The following is a 24,009-nucleotide window of genomic DNA, read 5'->3' as shown; positions in this document are numbered from 1 at the left end:
TTCTCTTTTGCTCTTTTTAAAAATCATTTTCTTTAGTTTTTTCCCTTCATTTGTTCTAAATAAATTCATTCATTCACGAAAAAGAAAGTGAACGTGTTAATGTGTGTTAATCCTCTGTGGAGTGAACACAATCGTTTTTAACGCATTAATTCAAGAACAACAAAGTTATTACTCGAGACATTAAGAACTTATTAAGAATAACTTCTGGTATCTGGGGGCTCGTGGCTCAAAAAGTTTGAGAACCGCTGCCTTAAATCATAACAAAGGAGAAATGAAGTGGATTTTTTTGACTGATTTTTTTTTTTTAAATTAAAAACAAACAACAAAAATCATGTGAACATCAGCACATTGTGCCCACAGGTGTCACCAGAGCTGGATAAAAACCAAACAGTTCTCCACGTAGTACAGACGTCTGATTATTTAGGTTTTAGCTTTTTTCTCTACTTGTCTCAGTTCAGCCGACTGTTGGTCAAAGCTGATCACAAACGGCACAAATAGCAGAGATGTTGTTCATTCACAGAGTCTGTTGGTTTTGTTTTATGAGACACAAAGTGAATTTGATGAAGGATTCTGATCTTCAGCTCACATGTGGTTACGCTTAATCATCACAGATTTGTTGAAGTCAAACGTTCAGACTTCAGCGTCCGGCTTTGATAACTGGTTTCATTTTGTTAATTCTTTTTAAACATGCTTTTCCAGAGCTGCTGGGACGGCTACCTGGTGCAAACCTAACCTGGTTCCTCTGAGAACCTTCAAGCGAGGGAGTTACCACTGGTACATTTATCTGAAGCTCCAGCTGTTTTTCCATCATTTCCATTTTCTCCAGCAGTCCTTCATTACCAGGTCTGCATGCCTAAAGAGAGCAGCTGCCAAACCAAACTTGTATTTGCTAATTGTTATTGATTACTAGCTCAGATGAAGCGTTGTGTTTCAGAATTTCTCCAAACATTTCCTCGGAAGCTTCCTGGAAAGACGCGTTGGCCGTAACAACATGGAAAACGGCTAACTCTAAACCCAGTAAATATGCATTCGGTCCATTATTCAACAGTGACGGCAAGAAGGCAAATGATTCAAATGGATTACGAGGCCGTTTCCAAGTGAACGCTGTCTCTGTTTTCTCTGCACTTAGCACCAAAGTATTCGTTCTTTATGAGGCGGTTCCTGAGAAACACGGACCCTCAAACCTCCTAATTAGAATCGAGTCAAAGTCTGGACTCCCTGACTGCTCCACCCACAGCTAACGGTTCTGTGTTGTGTCCAGAGGATACTCCGTCTAACCGGCTGAAGCTCACCTTTGGCATCTGACGCGCCCACGCGGTCCAGCTTGGCCATGCCGCTGCTGTTGGTGCTCGTGGAGTTGGTGCTGTTGTTGGGAGACGACATGGACGGCCGCCTCTGGCTGAGGAAAACGCCCGGCGCCATGGGCTGCGGCCCTCCCGGCGACTTGACCGTTCCAGTGTTGAACTCGTGGTCCGTCAGGCTGCCGTCCTGGGAGTCCAGATTGTGCTCCGGCGAGCTACTGTCCTGAGAGATTTTCGGGGGCTCCTCGATTACTATTGCCTTCTTTTTGGTGCTTTTCTTCTTCTTCTTGGTTTTCTGCTGCTCCTCCTGGTGACATGTGAGTGTCGGCTTGAGTTACATGAACAGGGATGCGCTGCTATGTGAGAGAAACCGAGGTTTGATGAACGTACCTGATGAGAAAGCTTCGCCGCAGCTGCTGCCAGGCCGGTTTCTATGGAGGCCACACGGGCGCCGTCTCTCGCCGGCCGCTCCTGTCGAGGAACTGAAGGTCCAACGCGAGCTGCGATTCAAATCAGGGATTAGATGACATTGAAATCACAGAACTGTGGAGATGTTTCTTTAGCGACGTGAATACCCACCGGTGGGGCTGTACGGAGTGTCGTCACTGCTTTTCCGTTTTTTCGATCTGGACTTGAAAACAGGGTTGTCCTCTTCGGACTCCAGCGACGGGTACACTACAATCAGAACACATGAGTCATGACAGGATTGTGTGTTTTCTGTGCATCGACGGTGGCAGCTTGTGGGACAGATGTTAGGCAGCTGTTGACGGCACAACCTCTCCAGTCTAGAGCTTTAAATACGTGATAACAGGATGATGGAGATGTTTGTGAGAGGAGCTTCGCCCTCCTTCACCTCCAGCATTTCAGAGAGAGAATTTGCAAACAGCTTATTAGGCAGTAATTAAACTGCTTGGATTGTGTGTTAATGGACTGGGAGGGTCCAGACAGCTGGAGTGGGTTCACAAAGAAAGGATCACATACCGGAGTCACACGAAAGAGTGGATTTGGGAAAAACATGAACATGAGCCCCAATCTTCTGCTCTTCAGGAACAGTTCCAGAGCAAATTTACAATTAATGAGCCATATGCGGATTTTAACAGCACCTGTTAGCAGCAGTGAGAACCAGTTTGTTTTCACTGGTGTGCTCCCAGTACGACCCTGAGCTGCCGTCGTCTGCTGGGTTTTGAGCTGCACACTTGTTAAGACCTTAACCCGGTTCAGGACTTTCATGTTGCCATACGTAGAAGGTCCAAGAAAGAAGATAAGATCACTGTTGGTATTCATGATAGACTTTTATACTGTGTGAAATAAATGTTCTGGGAAGTTGACGTGTTTTTGGTTCCAAATGCACGACAAATGTCCCCGAAACCAAAAGACCTGAACAGGGTTCACTAAGAAGCTGTAACACTGATTCCAGAGCAGAGCTGCTGCACATCAGGACTGTGTGACATGTCTGGAATCGATCTGAGAAAACAGAAAGTCTACGACTAAATCTGAATTATTATTATTGTTATTGTCTAATGTATTGATTGTTAAAAGCAGTTTTAATGCTGTTGGTCAAAATAGTGAGTCCACATCATTTCGTAATCCTAAAGACTTTTTAGGAGTTAACGTTGGGATATTAAATTAATAATCATTAAATCATAAACTGTATATATGATGTCCTTTCTACAGGTACAATGTGACAAACAATAACCTATAAAACTGATAAATAATAACAACAAGATAACAATCAATAAATTATGAAACATCTTGAAGACCAAATCAGAATGTCTGTGAAGGTCCTCAGTCCTCCAGGTCGTGGTTGTTCTTAAAGACGTTCCACCTCTCATCCAGGAGGCTTCATCAGCTCTGACTGATGGAGTTCCACATGCTTCTATCCTTAAGGAGCCATTTACACTTGAGAAAACTGACGGGTACACGTATGTGGGACTCCCAACTAGTCAGTCAGAGCTGATGAAGCCTGTTGGAGAGACGTCTTGAAGGAACTCAAGCAGGTCCAGTTGCTACGATTAAACTACGAGAACAACCGGATCAGAACAAGTATTAGTGAAAGGCCTTCAAAAGAGAAGTGATGCTGTCAGATGGTTGCTCACAACAGCCACATGTAACCGAACAGCAGTGCACCACCACTTAGATGTCAAATGGTTCAACACTGCACCACCTTGAAGTCATTCCATGAAGTTGAACAGCAGGTTTCTGCTCTTCTGTAAAACTTAAAATGAGCAGATAGATTTCTACATTGAGTAGTTTTAAACAGACTTATTCTGCCTCAGTATGAAAGTGTTGCACAAATGTTCTGTCATTAACCAGCGATAGTTCAGCTGCTTCTTTCTGCGTCACGTCCTCCTTCCACCTCAAAGCTCCTCTCTTGGATTAAAGGTGACTCATTTGGTCATAGTTTACATTTTTTTCTTCTTCAGAAACTCTTGTGTGATTCTGGCAGCGTGCGTTGGATCATGAACATTTTGCAGGCGTCTGCAGGTTGGAGTCGTCTTGTCAGTATCTGCCATGTGTGAATGTCATCTCCCAACAGCTGTCAGGCAGCCCCGCATCACCACACGCCCTCCTGTCAGGACGAGGCTTCTACTGTGGTAGTCCTGACCAGGTCCATGGCCACGAGCTCCATCTGAGCACCTCCATTTCATCTGACTGAAGAATGTGCTCCGAGAATCCACTGAGCTTCTTCTCATGTCCTTTGGCAAAGTTTATCTTGCAGTTTTTTGTCAGAAAGTAGGCACGCTTGATGTTATGCAGAGCCTTTCACACTGTCTCAGCTCCTGGTAGTGAGTTTAGTTCAGTTGCTGTAGTGAGTCTGAAGCAGCTGCCTCTCTGGTTTTCTGAGCTCAGTTGTGCAAGTTATGGAGGAGGAGTCACTGAGACTGACTAGTGCGACTACGGCTCGTTCTACACCTCCTGATTACTGCCATTGTGTTTTCATAGATTTCGTAGTCAGTAACTGATCTTCTTGTGTCCTTTCCCAACTTTGTGAAGCCTCACAGTCAGATTTTTACAGTTCCTATCCACATCGAGCCATGATGCAGCTCTGATGTTTGTACAATTCTTAATTATGATGGATGGATGGATGGATGGATGGGTGGATGGATGGACGGATGGATGGACGGATGGATGGATGGATGGATGGATGATGGATATGGATGGATGGATGATGGATATGGATGGATGGATGGATGGATGGATGGATGGATGGATGGATGGATGGATGGATGATGGATATGGATGGATGGATGGATGGATGATGGATGGATGGATGGATGATGGATGGATGATGGATGATGGATGGATGGATGGATGGATGGACGGATGGATGGATGGATGGATGATGGATGGATGGATGGATGGATGGATGATGGATATGGATGGATGGATGGATGGATGGATGGATGGATGGATGATGGATGGATGGATGGATGATGGACGGATGGATGGTGGATATGGATGGATGGATGATGGATATGGATGGATGGATGGATGGATGGATGGATGGATGGATGGATGGATGGATGGATGATGGATGGATGGATGGATGGATGGATGGATGGATGATGGATGGATGGATGGATGGATGATGGATGGATGGATGATGGATGGATGGATGATGGATGATGGATGGATGGATGGATGGATGATGGATGGATGGATGATGGATGGATGGATGATGGATGGATGGACGTGTACTCAATGTACTAATTAGAACTGTATTCTCTTTGGTTGCTTGAAGTTTCTCTATCTTAATACAGTCTTTCTAAACTATTTTGCTTTTGATTTTTCAAAGGAAATAAAAGGAACTAATGCAACTATTTGGAGGTAATACAAGCTGAAGTAACTGAAGTGATGCTGTGCAAGCCGAGCAGTGAAGCGCTTCAAACGTAAAACAAGTGGAACCAAAGGAGGGAGGCTGAAACAGGGCTAATTATTCTAGTTTAGTTGGTACAGGAGGATTTACAAAAGAAAAAAACAGAACAAAAACAAAAACGAACAAACCTTGTCTTGTAATTATAACTTACTGTCTTATAATCAGGAGAGAAGAGCTTGTAATTAAGCATCTCTTCTCATCATTGTGCGATCTCATAATTATGCCATTTCAGTGACAGTAAGAGGAGGTCAGGGTGGGTATCAGTTACACTGCACAGGAGAGGACAAGTGTTGGATTTATTTATTTATGTGAACCACACATTTTGGAAAATGTCATTTAAAAGCCATCAGTGGCGTGAACAGAGCTGTACGAGGAAGTGTGACGGCGCAGCATGAGGCCTGTTTTATATTTATTATATGTTTTATTCTGACCAGTGAATCCTGCTGAATGAACTACTCCAGGTTTGTACTGCTGCTGAACAGAGGATGTCCTGACAGCTGATCACTGTCCATGCTGCTTGTGCTGGTTTGTATCAGAAACCTTTAATGTGACTTTTATCAGTAAAGCTCATGAAGGCCGTCGTCCTGCCTCCTGAACCTTTCCTCATATTTACATCTTCTCTCAGCCTGTGTCTCTTACCGTAGTCGGAGTCCTTGAAACATGCGTCCATGTGATCCTGGTCGTCGTCGTAGTCCAGACTCTCGATGCTGCTGCTTTTTCTGGGTTTCTTCGGGAGGCGTTTGGTGGGTCGCTTGCTGTTGCCGCCGCCGCCGCCGCCGGCTCCCCCGCCGGCCTTCTTGCTGGCCTGCGAGCTGTGCGAGTTGCTCTTGGACTGGCTATTGCTTTTGGACTGGCTGTTGCTCCACGGCTGCTGCAAGCTCTCTGAAGACGACAGGTTGGCCATGGACAGCATGCCCTGAATGGCCTCCTGTGTGCTGGGAGATGCAGGTGGCTGACTGTAAGTACGTCAATAAGAAATACACAACAACACAGCCATTACACGGCAGTCAACACACTGGCAGAGGAGAAGAGAAAGAGAGAAATAAGTGAACAAGGCTTTGAAGTCGAGGTGACCGTACGGACTTTCTTGACATGTGAGCTGAATCTGGAGGAGAAAGTGAAACTGTCAGCTGCGAATATTCTCCACGGACCTGTGATCACTTTGAGAAGCCTCTTGGAAATTCACACACCAATTAAGCTATTAGCTGCTGAGCAATCAAGCGCTGCTGTAGCTTCGTTCTTCCTTCAAAGCGCCGAAACAATTTTGAGAAATTAACATTTTTCAGCGATGTTTTCTTTCTTTCTTTCATTGCTCATTTATAGCTTTCAGTGTGGTGGAAATAGACCATCAAGAGCTGAGCGAAACAGCAAACAGCGAAAGGCGAAGGGAAGAGCCCGGAGCCATGCAGCTCGTTTGATAGATTAACGGGGGATGAAACAAACACAGACTTAACACAAACTGCTGACAGGATCTGCATAAACTGTTGCTCCAGTCGCTAGTTGATTTTTCAGCTCTGAGCAAAGTTATAAAATTCAGCTTTTTCATCCAATTACGTTGTCGCTGAGCGGACCGTTTGTTTGTCAGAGACTCGGCCCATTAAAGAGACCTAAAATTCATTTACTGGGAGGAAAGAGGGTCCAGTGGGAGCCGTTTAGAGAGTAATGCTGTGTGTGTTCTGCAACCCAAATGAGTTTAGAAGTGAAAGCTCCGCTGGTGCTGAAAGAAATGGAGTGAAGGAAGCAGAAGGTAACGACGTCAGGGTCGGGTCGGTCTACCTGTTGGCGCTGTAGTCGATGCCGCCCACTTGCTTGCTGGCCTGCAGCAGGTCCAGGATCCCTGCAGCGCTGCCGCCCTTTTTCTTCACCTTAGAGTTGCGACTTTTCGCCTCCGGCTTGGCCTCCGTGTCTATGTGCAGAGTCTCTTCATCTGAGGAGTCCACGTTCTGCTTTTGGAAGAAGAACACAAAAGAGTAATGTGGAACTGATTGAACATGTCTGCCTCCCATGTCCGTGAGATTTGAGATACTAAGACCTCGTCCACACACAGCAGGTATCTCACCAAACAGAGATGTTTCTACCATGTTTCCTGTCGTCTACACGGAAACACAGATTTACAGCATTAAAAAAAACCCGGAGAGAACCCACGCTGCACGGGGAGAACATGGAGACTCCACGCAGGAAGATCCCAGTGCCCTCACCGGGACGTGAACCGGCGACCTTCTAGCTGTGAGGCGCTAACGGTGCTAACCACTGATCCACCTGCAGCCCCCCTTTCTTTATGTTTAACATAAATACGTTAAGAAATACACACCGTGTACATTTAGACACGTGAGGACAAACAGATGATAATACAGGACCTGACTCTAGTTAATATTCCTAAACTGGCTTCATGACAAACAAAGAGACTCGATGAATCCAGGCCGTTTGGACCCCTCAGGGTCTAGATGCTGAGGATCGCTGCCTGCTTTGTCCATCTGCTAATGGGGCCTGGATCTGGTTGGAGATCCGTGTGAGGCTCCGGCTCAGGCTGGGTGAGAATAGCCAGTGAAACAGCAGATCAAGGCTGTGATATGGTTTCCAGTGACCTCTCATTAGTAAACATTAGAGCATCTGGTCTAAGTCTGTTTCTTCCTCCGTTCATACCACAGCTATTCCCCTCATCAGCGTGTGGTGTTCCACAGCTTCCTCCTCACACGTTGAGTTTTTAATTCTACATCAGAGTTTTAAAGGAGCATTGCAGCGTTCCACCGTCTCTTCTCATACATAGAGTCCAAAGCAGTGACTACTTGTTAACCCTCTAAACCCGTTGGTGGGTTTAAAATCGCCGACGTTACACGATTCCTCAAAGCCTCAAGCTGGAAAAATAAAGACAACTTTCCCACGATCCTTAAACTAATCACACCTGGTTCTGTTGGCAAAGTTCACCTCATATCCTACATGTCAAGTTTAAAAATGTCCACAGCACGTGGAGCCCCATTTATCTCCAGCATTGGTAACTCTTGTTGTTGTTGAATACATCTTAAAGCATTTAGCTCATATAGTCCAGTTCTCCATCCTTTGAGCTACTTTGAGCTGCAGGACTTTCTGTTGCAGTGAAAAATGAAAAACTCTTCTAGATTTAGAAGTTTATAAATTACTTAAATAAAAATCTCAACATCGTTATTTTACTATTCAGTCATTTTGTTGAAGCGAGCAGCAGCTTAGAAAATGTGAGTGAATCAGTTACAGTGCTTACAACCCGGCTCTCTGTTGTTTCTGTGAGGTGAAGTGATGGGACACATACCTTGGTCACTAAGGACTGGAACTTTGGCTTTTTGGCTGGCTGGATGGGCTCTCTGATGTCTGACAGAACTGAGGGAAAAATGAAGTCATCACTGAGCAGCATCACAACAACAGTCACGTGAATCTTTAAACACTTTGTCAGAGTGAACATAGACGTTATTATAGTGTCATTATCATCGTTATACGATACATGATACACAACCAACAACAAAGAAGCCGTGGCGGCCTTTTTATTACTGATCGCATAACTATGTCCATTTAATTATTTAAATGTATTTAAAATCACCCTGAACCCCTGCATCGACTGGAGGGGGTTTTCTCTGTCCCGTCCCAGACCCACTAAAAAGCTTCAGTCAGAATCCCAACGCCAGCACAAAGCATCAGCATGTTGTCTTTAAGAGATATTTTACACACTGAACAAACAGCGTAACCAGCATCAACACCATCATCTTTGACTCTTATGGCCAGAAATCAGATCCTTTATTCTGCGTTGTAACGCTGTCTTTCCCACACTGTGATCGCTGTCCCAATCAAGCCCGTCAGCTTTTCTGTTGTCCCACGATAAACACTGAAACTGACTCCCTATGAATCCTGTCACCCACTGGAGTCCTGAGTTTTGAGATATATTTTGTAGTGATAAGTTAGATCTAGCTTCACACATGCAGGTTTGTTGGCGTTAGCTACGTATGCAGGAGGATGACGTCCAATAACAGACCTGCTGTATGAAACGCTGAACTCATCAGGATGTGATTCAGGAAGGAGGACTGTGTTGGGATCCTAACGCAAACCTACTGGGAGCAGGTGGTCAAAAAAACAAACCGTGGGCTCCAGGATTTAGCCAGAGGATGGGATGAAGAATCCAACTGAATGTGGGTTTTTACTAAACCAAACCAAGTCTGACAGGTGGACAGGTTGCTCAGTAGCTGCTGCTAAAAGGATGAAAAGAAAATTCTTTATTGTGCCAAATGTGCAGAGTGTTGATGTATCTGCTGCAACACCTGCTCCCTTTATTTACATGTATTCATGGTGTGTTTTATGAACACTGTGGGAAGACTGGTGGGCACTGAGTGGAGGAACACACACAGAGCAGGAAGCAGCCGGATGAAGAAAACAGGCCAAAGCTCTGATTTAGACACTCAAAGGTCTGGAACAAGTCTAATTTAAAATCTTCTTAATGTACCGAAATATGTCAAAGTGCTTCGTGCGTCAGTGTGAACTACATTTTCACAGCTAAAAAAAAAGCCTGAAGTTCATGAATAAGTTCCAGATCACAGAAAACTTAAATGTATTTTCTTCTGTTTTTGATGTGTTTAAGAGGATCTGGGGAAAGTGTTCAGATTTCTACGCAGCGCTTCGTTTAGATAAACTCAGATAAACTGACTCCACGATACTCACAGGAAAGATCTCTCTTGACCGTGTTCTTTTTCCGTCTGATGGGGAACTCGTCAATCTTCAGCTCCCCTTCGTCTGAGACGTACTCGTACTCGTCTCTCACTGGCTTGCTTTTGTCCTCTTTCAGGTTTTGTAATGATCCAAAAACACTTGAGTTGGTCTGAGGTTTCAGCGTCTTGGAGCTGAAAAGCAAAACCGCAGGACAATAAGCGAGCGCCGAGGCACTCACAGAGAGAAGTCCTTGAATTAGCTCTAATGGCCTCACAGCTCTGTGATCACCGTAACTCACCACAGGAGGAGGCTGGTGGCTCTCCTACCATAAAACATGTACACAGCAATGGCAGCCGCTCCATACATACCTGGGCATCTTCCTGTGAGACATAGTAAAGCTGAATCTGTCTTTATTGCCTGACAGCGGTGTTCTGTCAAATTTGCACTCCTCCTCCATTTTCAGCAGCGAGTCTGGTTTACTGTTCTGCAACGTCCCAAAGAAAAGAGCGTCAATAACAATAATAATAATAATAATAATTAAATCAGCATGACGTCCAGCTTTTAAAAGCTGTATTAGAAGTTTTATAAAAGGTTTAAAGGATTAAGCACAACGTAAAAGAGCGTTTTAGCCTCTTTAGCTCATTGTTTTGGTTCAACTCCACTTTTCATAATTATTATTGTTTGTTTTTTTACCGTAATGTCTGGACTAGAAGCTGCTACTTTATTCACACGCTTTGAACACTGCAGCTTAAACAACGATGCGGCTAATTTATGGATTTCTACGAATTTGACTCGAGATGAAAGTGACGCTGAGAGCGACGACGACAGAGAGACTGAGGAAGTGATGAAGTGATTCTGAGGCTGAAGAAGACGACTTTAGTGGTTTTAGTGCAGGAGGAAGATGAAGATAGCCATCAGTGACTTTTCCTGGAAGCTGCTGGAGTTTTATTTTCTTAACCAGTCGTGTTACAGGAAGTGTTCAGAAGGAAGCATTTACATATTTGTGTGTGTTACTGGTACGTATTTAATTAAAAGTTAAAAAAAATATTTGTGTAAATATCTCATGTTACCACGTGGACACCTGCAGCCTGTATATGAACACACCTGGTTTTCTTCTTAAAGTTAGTGGGTGGGGCTTATATTCAGGTGCCTCAATAGGTAAATGAAAAAAGCCTCCACTAGTACCTGCTAGCAACCCGCTAGTTGTTAGAAGAACTAAAGAGCCTGAGAGGTTGGTGGAGACCAAAACAGAGCTATTCATAAAATGGAATGAAACACGAGTTCAAATAAACGATGTTAGAAAACATGTGAGTGACTTTATGAGGTGGTAAAAAGTCCCTGTTGTGTTTACAGGCCTGAAGATTTATAGGACTTATATAGATTTAACATAGATTTAATATAGATTTAACATAGATTTAATATAGATTTAATATAGATTTAATATAGATTTAATATAGAGTTATAGTTCTGTATATTAGTTTGTTACTGACACTAATCTAATTCCTCAGTACAAATTCAGATTACAACAATTTAATGAACCTTTATAAACCTCTTCAAGCAAAAATTTAATGGATTGTATTAAACTTTTAAAATCAGTTCTGGTTCTGGCTCCAGAACCCCCAAAGCTTTTGGGGTGAATCAGGTTTCAGGCTCGTCTTCATTTGTGACTTTTCTTATCTTGTGCTTCATAACAGAGTATAGCAGAGTACTATACTCTGTTATGAAGTACAAGATAACAGAGTACAGCAGAGTACGATAATAATGAACATCACATGTTAGTCTTTTGCCATCAAATAGACGCTAAAGAATCTGCTTTAGTTTCATAAAGTTCCTTCTTGTTTTTAGTATCTTGACTAAAAAAATCCTACATTTAAATAAATAATCAGTAAACTGTGGCCTGTCTTTCCCTCCTATCAGCTCTTTTTGAACACTAAAACCTCTCAGACCTCTCAAACCAGAGCGCTCATGTCAGGCTCACACATGACGGCCGATCTGTTTGTAATTTGACTCAGAAATGAAACGACTGAGACTAAAAGAAAGTCTCAGAATTAATTGTCTCATCAGCTCTTCAAACAAATACGTAGGCGTTAAATGAGCATCGTGGTGGTAATCCCCACGGCTCGGATTCACTCGGGCCGTTTTCTGACCCACTTTACACCAACTCCTCCATCCTGGGAGGAATGCAAAGCGGTCAGCGCTGAGCACACTGTGTAATTAACTGAGATCTAAGAACGCTCATTTTTAAATATTCACTCCTCCACGGTTTTGTTGGCAAAGTTAAAGACATGAGACGGTGCAGTGGAACCTCAAACTAAAGTTTCACGTCGTGTCGGTTCATTTTTTAAAATCGACGCTAACACGGATTAATGTAACGGCACACGGAGCCGGAGGAGCTGTGAGCCTTTGGTCTCCTGTGACCTTGGTAAACATCTCACAGGGTTCCTTCTCCATCTGTAAATGTTTGGCCCGACGTGAAGGAGCAGTTGGATGGAGATCCTTGGAGGCTGCAGACATTCCACAGCAGTTTGGCATTGAGTTTTCCATCAAAGCAAAGCCCTCTAATGTCTTCCGTTCAACAAAATGACTCTTTTGTTCCAAAAAGCTTCCCCTGTTGTTCAGCAGTGATCGTACAACAAACTCTCTTCTCTGTTTTAGGATGAGAGCATGTGTAAATACTTAAATGGAGCGCGCTGGACATGGACGTGGTGGAGCTCCATTAGGTAAACTGGATGTTTCTGGAGCAGCTCTGATGAGCTGCAGGCCTCAAATGTGCGACTTGGGCCACATCATTATTTTTCCTGATTGCTTTGAAGTGAAGTGTGCAAATCACTTCTGGACGATCTCGTGGGTTTTTCTGTTTTTTCTGTTCAGCTGCTCAGCTTGTAACCTTCACGAAGTCTTTTCTAAAGAACACCAAGCCTTGGGTTTGTTTTAACTTTGAACAGATTGAGATACTATTTACTTTGGCCCGTAACAAGCAGCCATTAGTTAGAAATCATGACAGAAGGTGTCAGCTGAAATGATCTTACCTTATACTTCCATTTTGCTTCAGTCTTGTTTTTATTCTGCTCTCTGATTTCAAACTTCTCCATATTGTTCTGCTTTGATATTTCCTTCTCTGACATGCTTAGAACATTCTTAACAGCCTGCAAAATGGAAGTATTTAAAGAAAGACACAATTATTAAGGAAAGAACCCTTTTAAGAGGAGCCATGCTGCCCCACAAAGGCAGAGAGCTGTAACTACAGCAGCAGCCACGTGCAGGAAAACTGCATTTACTGGACTGGGTGGCAGATTTATGTGTAAAAATGTGGTGCTGATCATTAATCATTGCCACAGAACCGAGATAGAGCCCAAAAAAAACCTTTAAATACTTATGTAATGTCTACAAATATAACATGGAGTTATTTCTGTCAGTTCTTTGGTACATCTGAACTAATGACCAAGGTTAATGAATAATGTTCAAACATATTTAAATATGATGTTCAACCACATCAAATTATAGAAATTCAAGAGTCAGAGGCTGCAGAGAAGGCAGCTAGCTTCTCTGCTAGCTAGGCTAATTAGCATTTAGCAGAACTGGGGTTACTTTTTCTCTTCAGTTTCATTTTAGGTTTTTATTGCATTTTTTATGTGGGGGGAAAAGACACAAGTCAAAATAAACTACTGAGATTTCAAGAACATCAAAATGTCATTTTTTTAAATTCCAAAAAACACGGGAAAATTAGTAAATTAGTGCTAGCTATTTCACTAGCTAGCTCCCGTTAGTCAGAGCACATTGATTGCGGTTTGGTTTATTCTTTTGTTTTGTGGCTCTTATGACATTTCTATGCCTACAAATTGCCCATTTAGTTGTATAACAACTGATTGTGGTGTCAGCGTGGACCAGACGTGTAGTTACTGCGTTCTGCCTTTGCAGGACAAGATGGTGAGCCTTCGTCACTCTGCTTAAATCTGACAAGCTTTCTGCTGAAAGCGAAGCATACTGGCTCAGAAAGAGAGAAAACTACGGCTACAAACAAGAATTCCACAAAATAAGACTCATGCTAACGCCGCCATCTGCTCACCTTCGTCTTCTTCGGCTGGTCCATTTTACTCAAGATGTCCTTGGCGTGGGACTCGAGCGCGGCAAAGCTGGAGGGTTTGGGAGGCGGCGACAATTCCTTCGCCTTCTTCGCTTTCTTCTTTCCTCCTTCCTTAACCTTCGGCATCTTGGGAGGCTTGGGGGCCTTGGGCATCTTCGGGGGTTTGGGAGGCTTGGGAGGCTTGGGGGGTTTGGAAGCTTTCTTTCTGGATTTCTCTCTGCTGGGCGACGGGACGTGTGCCGGGGAAACGGGCTCCTCCGGGTCGGAGTGGGTGGACGGTGGTTCCTCCACTGGGACCTTGATGGCGGGCTCGCTCTTGATGGCTTTTGTTGCGTTCTAGAAGTGAAAGCGGAGAACTGTGATGTTAGCTTTGATTGAATACTGACCGTCAGCAGCAGCATTAGCTTCTCTTCATTGGCTCCCTGTAAAATCCAGAAAAGGATTTAAATCCCCTCCCTGACATACAAACCCCCCAATCCAGGCTTCATCATGTCTGAAATGGTACCACATGGTTCTGGTACAGCAGGTGACCCGACTGATGCATTTCGGACCTGCTCTCACCAACCTCCTCTGTGTTTATTGTTCTTTTAATTGTTCCCTGTAAAGCTGTGAACAGTGACGAGTCGGACCGTTCATGTCTGTGTCGCCCGGCACAACGAGATCAGAGGTTTTTCTTCCCACTGATGCCAAAGTGTGTCTCAGAAGAATCTGTCTGCATTTGTTGGGTTTCTCTTCACACATAAGAAGACTTAGATTGTGAATTAGGGCTATACGAATAAAAATAAACTTAAATAAATTGAAGCCCAACTAACGAAGAGTAACTGATCAATTAAAACAATCATAATGTTAAGTCATTTTTAAAATAAAAAAATAACAAAGATTCAGTGATTTACTGACTTGTGGAGTCTTCACCAGACTGTTGGGATCTCTGATGTTTTATGGGTTCAGTCTCGGTGAGACTCACTGATGCTGAACGCTGTTGTTCACAGAGTTGGAAACTTTGGCCATTACTTCCATTAGCTTCTGTTTCTGAACTTTATTTAAGTTAAAAACCAGCTGTGCATTGTTTCTTGCAGTGTTTTTGGTTTAAGGACGCTCTGCCAGATGAACCAGGCCGATGAAGGCTCACTGGGGTTGATGGTGACGTTAGCTGTAACTCTGCTGGTAAAAGTGCAACAAGCCCTGTTCAGAGTTTATTTTTCTGACGAGCATTTAATTTTTCAGTTTCATGAGCAAAAAAAGGAAAAGAAGAAAACCTTTTGGCCTTAATACTTTAGTTGGTGTTTTCCTCTGATGACTTTGTGGCTAAAACTCGACTTTGTACGACTTTATTGGGCTAAAGTGTGTTCTGTGGTGACACTAGAAGAAGAGATGAATGCACACATTTAACATTTGAGAGTTCATGGAGTAAAATGGAAAGTGTTCATCCTCTGAAAACCATGAATATTCCATTTATTTGGGCACTTTTCATAGAAATCTGGCCACTAGTGATCAAACTGTGATGCTATTCAGGGTCACAGAGGCTTGACTGGATCCTTTGGGAACTTAAATGCCAAAATGTCATAAAAATACCTCTGACAGTCTGATCTCTTTGGCAAGATCCTTAATGAGCTGTGATGGTTTCATGTTCTCTGGAAGCTCATCTTCATGTTCCAGGAGGGCCTGTTAAAGGAAAGCAAACACATCTGTTAGAATCACATCAGCAGACAGCGGACAGCGGCTGAACCTGCACTGACGTGTTCATACCTGCTTCTTAGTCCAAGCTCTGAAAGCTCCATTGATGATTTTGGCACCATGAATCAGGTATGGAGCTGGTTGCTTGTTTGCTTTATGTAAACCTACGGAGGAAGAAATGCAAATGTTAGCATTGTATGAATCGTGACTTTTAAACTCTGACAAATCAGAACCATTAGTATTTAAAAAATAAAACACAAACTACAGCGTGCAGCAGATTTACAGGATGTAACCAAAGAAAGCTTCACAAACAGCAGAACAGATGAGCTGTTGTTATAAGAGCCTCAGAGTGAAGACGTGTGAGCAGCTCGGTGTATTTACACAAACTGTCCTGTTCCCTCCATGGACCAGAGCTGATCCACAACAAAACAAGGGACTTGTTAACAGTTCTTGAGGGACAAAGTAAACTTCAGCTCACTGTGCATCAGCTACAACACCAAAATGTCAAGTTACAGTAAATACGGTGAATATCAGCTATTAGCAGCACAACACAATGAGGCTACACAGTCTGTACTGGTGTTAGCTGCTGTACACAGGACTGCTTCTATATATTATAGCCTATTCGCTACATGTTTTTGAACTCAATCTGAGCCTTGCTAAAAAACAATCACGTACTTTGTTTATATATATAAAACTTTGCAGCACCTGTAATTAAAAAAACCTCCGACTGTCACATGATTATGATGCATCCAAGTGTAACTGAACATTATCTCCCATCTCTGTCTCCTCCTGTTTAGCTTCTGGCCCTTTACTATTGGCCACAGACTGTACATAAAGATCTGACAGCTTCCCACAAACGAAGCCAAAGCGTCTGGATCGCCCCCTTGTGGCTGCTTGCAGTACTGTCCATAGACCCCGCCCCCTTTATGTCTGTGAATCTGATATGAACTAAAGCACAACAGTACAAATAAGTTCTCCCCAAATATGGTTTCTGTCATATGAACTACTTGTTAGCATGCTGATGTTCATGGTTCAGACTTGTTGGATTAGTTATGATTTCATGCTGTTATCAGAGCGTTTGTCACCGTGATTAACAGCCGGACCGATTCAGTTACACTCAACTGTTTTTATAATGTACAATAAATTCACAACACATGTCATGTCACAGCATTTCACAAATCTGAATAGAGAAACCCAACAAATCCAAAGTTTTCTTTGAATTCCCTTTGAGCAAGCGCCTGTCGACAGCTGGAGTGAACAACAAACATCCCCTTAACTGGGAAGGACAAGAGAACTCAGCCAGAACCAGAGAACCAGAGAACCAGAGAACCAGAGAACCAGGCCCAGGCAGGGCGGCTCGCTGCCTCCACTGGTCGGGGTGAGGATGAGCTGCTGAGGAACCTGCTGATGGACTGCTGCTATGATGAACCATCTGATTCACTGTCACCTGTTAGAAACCACTAAACTGAGGGTTTTTAAATGAACAGGACTAAATGACAATTCAAAGCAGTCTGGGGGGAAGTTCAGTTTATGTTTTGAGGCCTAACTTAAATACCACGCCCAGCCTCGGGGTACCTGAACGCAACATGAAATGCCGATCCATCTCACGCAGCTACAGGAAAGCGGCTTCACTGGGAAATGAATTATTCATTTACAATAAAACGTTGATTCTGTAATAAAGGTGATGGTTGACCAAAAACAAATTGGAGGTAGCGTAGAACTTAAATGAAGAACGAGCTCGACCAAACCTACACGATACCAACTTACCTACCAAAATAAAAGCAGCAAAATTAAACACAAAGTCCAGCCTCCCTGTCTGACTTAAAACAGGAGAAAACAGTTGAAACACAAAGGCAGCAGCTCACTCCAGTCATCTTTGGATCTACTTTAAATCCTTACTAGCTAGCAAGCTAAGAGCAGCTGGTAATGCAGCTAGCTACAAGCTAAACCTGGACCTCTATAACAGCCAGCATGGCTTCATACAGCCCCGTTATTCTTTGGAAATAATGCACAGAGACAATCATCGTTACTCCCCAGCGTCTAATCTGGAGGTTTAGGTGACGAATAAAGGATTGTGGAGAGTGAGAGTGTTTTCGTCTGCTGTCAGTCACTCAAACACGAATCCAATGAAGTCAAAAGGCTGCTTCTTCCTCAACAGTTCCTGATCCTGCAATAGCAGCTGGAACATGTTTGAACCTTCATCACTCCAACACTGAAATGCATCTCACAAAGGCTTGGTGACGGAGAGGCTGGCTTTCTCTCACTACATCTGAAGTTCTTCTAATCCAGCATCGTGTCACGATTGCAGTGAAGTCAGGAAAAGTAAAACAAACAGAAGGTTGAACAGATTAAAAGGTGTAATGTGTATTTGATCAGGCATCATTAAAAAGTTCAAACGAGGCTGATATCAAGGGTCTAAACCAACTAAACACTGTGTATAACAGTTGATGGACCTTTAACTATTTCAGACTTGGGATGAGGCTCTGAATGGAAATGAACCGTCAGCGCTCTCTGCTGGACAAACTGTCACAGCCGATGTATCAGCTGGTGTATCTGCACTTAGATACCACCCAGCTGTAACCGCAACGTCCACCATCCATACTCCTTCAGAAGGTTTGATGACTTACCGAACATGACTCAGCGTTTTGGAAAAGTCTTATTGCTGCAGACTGATTTATGTCACATTATGCAAATTCAGACGGAAAACAAGTCTTAAAAGCAAACCGTCCCGTCAAGAGCAGCGGATCCACGACCACAACAGGAAGTCATTCATAAGAGCAGCAGCAAAAGGAATAATGCTGTAATAATAATAATAATAATAATAATAATCATAATAATGATAATAATGATAATAATGGTATATTAATGGCGTGCACCACACACAACAGCAATCTGGTTTTATCAACACACACACACACACACACACACACAGAAAACAGTGGAAACATAAACAGTTGGCCCAGTCCAGCTGAGGGGAGTTTAAACACAGGCTTGTAATGGAGCAAGTGATTCTAGCTGGGCCAAACCTTTTGAAGCTAATCATCTGTGAACTCTGCGATTCACCGATTTAATGACTGAAATAATATGAAAGCATCCAGCTCCTCATCTGCGCGGCAGCCGTACGCTGAACGTCGGCCTGGAAAAAAAAAGGCCTTTCTGACAGTGTTTGTGTTTTCTCTGGGCTTCGTGCATTCCTCCAGAGAAATGGAGAGTTAAATGAGGATGTAAGTTTACATTAAAATACCACACATTAGACAAAAAAAAGGAAATCTATAAATACATGGGAGTGATTTAGAAGGTCACCTTTGAAGCGCTCCAGGAGGTGGCGTCCCACATACCAGCACGCCGTCTCAAAGTTGGGAAAAGGGGTGAGAGTCTTGACCTTCAGCCGCTTCTCGATTTCATACGCTCTGAGGAGAACAAGCCGAGATGTTCCAGCTAAACAACGTCATGCGTTACCAACAAACCATGTCATTCACAAGGTATTTCTAAATGAGGGGGAATTCATAAACAGATCTGGTGGAATATGGAGCGAAACATGAGATGAAGATCCAGTGGAAACTCGTGAGTAACATCCGCCAAAGCCTCAAGTCGCTCTAAATCCCCCCAAATTAGGACATGAGAGTCTGCAGGAGGCTCCGAGGATCAGAGCGATCAAAAGGAAACGACACACAGGATGAATGTGTAATAAAACAAACCTCATCTGCATCTCCACGCTCAGGTTGTGAACAAAGTGTCCAGAAAACGCCAGGCAGTCGACCGGAGTGAGGATTGCATTGATCCAGCCTGAGGAGAGCAGAAAACCGGATTCATGTCAAAATATTGATCTGGAAAGAAAATCATATTCACCTTAGACTGACTTTATAACCGCAGAGCTGTTACAGCAGCAACGTTCAACAAAGGAGGCAAATAAAGGAAAACATAGAAAACATAACATAGAAAAATGAAGTGCTGCTTTTGACTTGTAGTCGTTCTACGTCTGCTTTATTCTATAGAACCAAACAGCTTTTAAAACACTTCCTGTACATTTATCTTCTGAAGCCTTTAGATTCAGCTGACTGATGATCAGACTGATCTGAAGCTGACATACGCAGGACACAAAACACACTTCCTGTAACTAGTCTGAGCTTTCAGAGTCCCTCCTGTCACACATTCAGCCTGATTAACGTCTACTGATGGAAACCTTTATTATTAATAACTCGCATTGGACCTGATGATGCGTTCAAGTCAAATCCTGCTTGACTGAGAAAAAAGCTCCCAAAGTGGGAAAACACCAGTTTAACTTTCTGAACTTGAAGCAGTAGTAGTTGTTCTGTTTGCTCATTTATTTTTAATCCAGAGTAAAGTCCTGCTCCTCTCTGGAAACAGAACCACTGTGGCGACAAGGACAGAACTCAGAAATGCCTTTTGCAGCACAACAAAGTTATAACGTCATAAACAGTAAGCAACAAAGTGCTCACATGTGGTACCAATACTGGGGGAAATGGCGGCTCCACAGGCTCTATATATATATGTATGTACATATGTATATATTTATATTTATATGTATATAACCATTTGTAAACACAGCCTGCAGGTTGGTTCATTTTTGTAACAGGACTGTTGGTTGCAGCTGAGTCAGTCACGGCTCCTGAGTTGCAGGGACGAGCGCAGAAGTTTTAGTTTTTTACAGAATCTGATTAAAGAGAAGAATTATATTTTTGCAGATTTTTTTTTTAATGCATCATGTTGGATGATTTTAGGATCAGGTTTAGTTACAAAAGGACCAGATATCACAGGAGCATTTCAGGTACAAATGTGATGATTCTCTCTGTTTTTATAAATTCTGACTCTGATAAATGGAAGAATTTTGGTGGTTTTTTCAATAGACTGAAGGCCTTTCACATCCGGGGTTCAGAGGGTTAATGCACCCTGAATGCACCACAGCTCAAAAGACAATGATATTAAATTTACAGTTAAATAAAATACTGAACAGGAGCAAATGGTTTCCTCCTGGCACCACTAACTGACTCAGCTTGACTTTCTGTCTTCATGTTTGCAGCTCCAGAGCCATCAGGGCTGCAGAGGTTCTGACCTGACGGGATGAACAGGGTCTGGCCTTGCTTCAGGGTGCATTTGTAACACTTGTCCACCTGGTCGGCGAAGAACATTTCGCTGTGATTGGACGACGACCTCCAGCGCTCGTACAGAGACAGGTTGGCCGACGTGGGCTTGATGAGGAAGAAGATCTTCTCTCCCTGCAAACAACATTCAACAACATCATCATCATCATCACGGTAATGCCAGAGCAGGAGGAGGGCAGCGTATCGTGACTCAGCACACTGGGCCGGACCAGAAGTGAGACGGACCTTTAGGACGTGGTACCAGACGGAGGCACCGCCGCACTCGATGTGGAAGTCTGTGTAGCTGTCTTTCACGCAGATCAGACAGTATTTGGTGACTTTGGGCTTCCCGAGCAGAGCGTCATCAGGCCAGTAGTTTTCTACCCAAGACAGCCGCCGCACGATCTGTGGACTCTCCACGATGCTGTTCATCCTGTCCCAGACAAACAGAAAAAGAAATCAGCACCACCAGTTTTCCACCAGACTGGCATCTTTATAAACCGCTGGAGAGCTTTTTCAGAGCTTCAGCAGCGTCAGACAGAGAGCTGGTACCTTGTGTCGGAGAACTCCAGGTTGATGACGTTCAACACTTTCTTTCTGTTTGTGCTGTAGTAATAGTCCACAAACTCTTTCAGCTTCATCTTGCTGTCGGTCTGTTTGGTGACGTCGACGACGTCCACGCCGACGTCAGGACCTGAGACACCAGACAGAAGACGGGATGAAAACAAGCTGAGGGGAAACTAACAAGCTAAACATTTTCCTTAGACAGCAAACTGTTTAGCAAGAGATGTCTGCACCAGGATGCTGCTGATGTGTGACCTCATCATGGAGCAGCACAGAGGACACATACGCCCCCTACTGACCAGGAACAGAAGAGCACATCTGACAAATAAAAACAACTATTGGACGGTTTTTATCTACCACACAACCATCGTCTCTAGTGCAGACGGTCAGGGTGTGAGGAAGCTTTCACATGTTTATTACATCTGCATGTGCTGCACTTTGCTGCACTTTACTGCACTTTGCTGCACTTTGCTGCACTTTGCTGCACTTTACTGCACTTTACTGCACTTTGCTGCACTGGCCAGCTTCAATCTGCTTTGGAATGAAGACTTTCTCTGCATACTTTGGAAAAGTATGAAAACCTTTCAGAAGAGGTCGGCTTTGCAAATTGAGCGTCTGCATGTTTTCAATCATCACAACACGACAGAGAATATAATCATGAGAATGTTTCCTGGTCTGTGCTACCACCTGGTTTGAAATCCTTAGAAACTATAACACACCAGCCTTACAGCCACGTCAGCTGAAATAGTTTCTCATATGTCTTGACATCATCTCAAAACTTTTCACGACGAAACAAAAGACTTTTGAAGACATTTCTGCTCATGAAGATGAGCAGTAGTGAAAGCAGAGTGTTAATAGTTGCAGCAGAGCGGCAGTAAAGATGGTAAACGTTCATCCTGTTGGTAATTCTGGGCTTCTGTTGTTACTGCACCTCACACTGTAGCGCAGGTGGAGCAGGAAGTGATGGATGGACTGAACCCCCTAAATCACCTTCTGTAAAACTACAACGCAGCCAAAACATACGACATGAAAACCAAATCAAGACCATGATCTGAAACATTAGGATGACGTACATCAGCTGGAGATGTTTCTGTGTGAAAAAACCTCCAGAACACACATTGTTCTACAACATAGATAAAACCACCCAGTGGTCCTGACGTGTTCACAGGCTCCCATTAAAGGAGGAAAAAACAAAGCAGCCGTCACTGAAATGAGCTGAAACTGACAAAAGTAATAATAAATAAAAATGTGATGAACATCATGACGTTGGTTTGAAATGTGGTTCAACAGAAATATTAAAAAACAAACAAACAAACAAACAAACAAACAAACACTGCTCATCAGCAACGTGCTCTAATTTGTCCGGGACAGTTTTTTTTATTCTTCTTTTCACCCACAATTCAAAAGTAATGTTTTATTTCACTAAATTATAATTTAGCTAATTTGTATTTATGGTGACTTTTTTCAGTTTCTAGTTATTTGAGTGGCTGCTGTGACTTTTCTTTAATGGAAATGTGTGAACACAGTGACTGTATGTCAGCATTGTGGTAAATAAAATGTATGTGATCTAATCTGATTAAACTGCCTCTGAAGCAAATATTTAAATGCATTTAATTAAGGATCATTTATTAAATCAGCTCATTAGTTCAAATGAGAAAGAAATCAGCAATAAGAGCAGCTTGTTTGATCACCAGGATGCAGCATTTAATTCCTTTTTAATGTTCTGTTCAAAGTGATTAATATGTATTATTATAGTCAGTGCTAAAAGGAGCAAAATGAAGGATTTATGAAGCAAACATCTGCTGCAGTCTGACTAAGAGCCCTGGACATCCTCCTACTTCTAGCAGAAGCAGTGAGGTGGGAATGTGTGACTTTATTAAACAGCAGCAGCGTCCACACTGTGTCCACACTGAGGGAGGAGCTGAGCACCATCAGCAGCAGCTTCATTAAATATTTACAGTTTCTGACATGTCATTGTGATCTAACGTCGCCTGATTAACCTCAATGGTTTTCTAGAGGCAGGCAGAGCTGTGGTGAAATCACAGGAACAAAGCAGCTCCAGAACCTCTCAGCATAAATCAGACTGTAGCTTCCTCTAAACAGTCACAGTGTTCCTGTGCATCAGGTGGATCAGCACAGAGAGGTCTCAGGTCTGCTGCCTGAATGCAATCATAGTTAAAGGAGTGATATTACTGTGAGGATGGAGCTCATCTCATCAGTTCAGTAAATAAAAACAGGGTGATGAAAACACACAGCTCCCTGCAGTGAGTCTGGTCTGCACATCTGGCCTTTGGTACGTCATCTTCAACTTTAAATTCAAATGTTGCTTGTTTAAAATGATCAAAAGGTCAAGAAAGTTCATAAATGAGAAAAACAAAAAGAGAATCTTAACATGTGGCTCTTTAGACTGACGTAATGGGACACTTCAGACGTGAAAGAAACCTCGACAGCTCTTTTTAAAAAACATAAAGAAAAAATGTTATTCTTGACCATCTACATACACTGAAAACAGTCGTTTTTTCCTGGAACTGCTTTCTAGAAATAGTCCCTGTTCCTACTGTACTGACCTCCTCACAAATCCTGACTTAATCCCCGACTGTAAGATTAATTAAAGCTGTCGTTGTGCTAGCTGTGTTAGCGACGGTAGCAGAATAAGAAACAGGCAGCAGCATCCAAACCAGCATCCCATTGATCTTATCAATAGATAGATAGATAGATAGATAGATAGATAGATAGATAGAT

General features: G+C 43.1%; 1 protein-coding gene across 1 annotated transcript in view; it reads right to left on the bottom strand.

Moving 5' to 3' along the window:
* Positions 1 to 1,278: 1,278 nt before the first annotated feature.
* Positions 1,279 to 24,009, bottom strand: part of phf2 (PHD finger protein 2) — a gene marked incomplete at its 3' end in the record, with an annotated part of 38,346 nt that continues 15,615 nt past the window's right edge. The window contains exons 5-21 of the mRNA XM_008305492.1: positions 21,256 to 21,397; positions 20,950 to 21,136; positions 20,676 to 20,838; positions 19,300 to 19,387; positions 18,905 to 19,011; positions 15,674 to 15,765; positions 15,500 to 15,589; positions 13,910 to 14,263; positions 12,873 to 12,989; positions 10,212 to 10,327; positions 9,856 to 10,034; positions 8,462 to 8,529; positions 6,955 to 7,121; positions 5,818 to 6,134; positions 1,881 to 1,976; positions 1,692 to 1,801; positions 1,279 to 1,608 (exon numbers count right to left, since the gene is read on the bottom strand). Of these exons, the coding sequence (XP_008303714.1) occupies positions 1,279 to 1,608; positions 1,692 to 1,801; positions 1,881 to 1,976; positions 5,818 to 6,134; positions 6,955 to 7,121; positions 8,462 to 8,529; positions 9,856 to 10,034; positions 10,212 to 10,327; positions 12,873 to 12,989; positions 13,910 to 14,263; positions 15,500 to 15,589; positions 15,674 to 15,765; positions 18,905 to 19,011; positions 19,300 to 19,387; positions 20,676 to 20,838; positions 20,950 to 21,136; positions 21,256 to 21,397 (2,723 nt within the window). The remainder of the gene's footprint in view (positions 1,609 to 1,691; positions 1,802 to 1,880; positions 1,977 to 5,817; positions 6,135 to 6,954; positions 7,122 to 8,461; positions 8,530 to 9,855; positions 10,035 to 10,211; positions 10,328 to 12,872; positions 12,990 to 13,909; positions 14,264 to 15,499; positions 15,590 to 15,673; positions 15,766 to 18,904; positions 19,012 to 19,299; positions 19,388 to 20,675; positions 20,839 to 20,949; positions 21,137 to 21,255; positions 21,398 to 24,009) is intronic.

This window comes from Stegastes partitus, unplaced genomic scaffold (genome assembly GCF_000690725.1).
Source record: "Stegastes partitus isolate 25-593 unplaced genomic scaffold, Stegastes_partitus-1.0.2 Scaffold2523, whole genome shotgun sequence".
In the NCBI taxonomy this organism is placed as follows: Eukaryota; Metazoa; Chordata; class Actinopteri; family Pomacentridae; genus Stegastes; species Stegastes partitus.
This window is presented reverse-complemented; position numbering and strand designations above follow the sequence as displayed.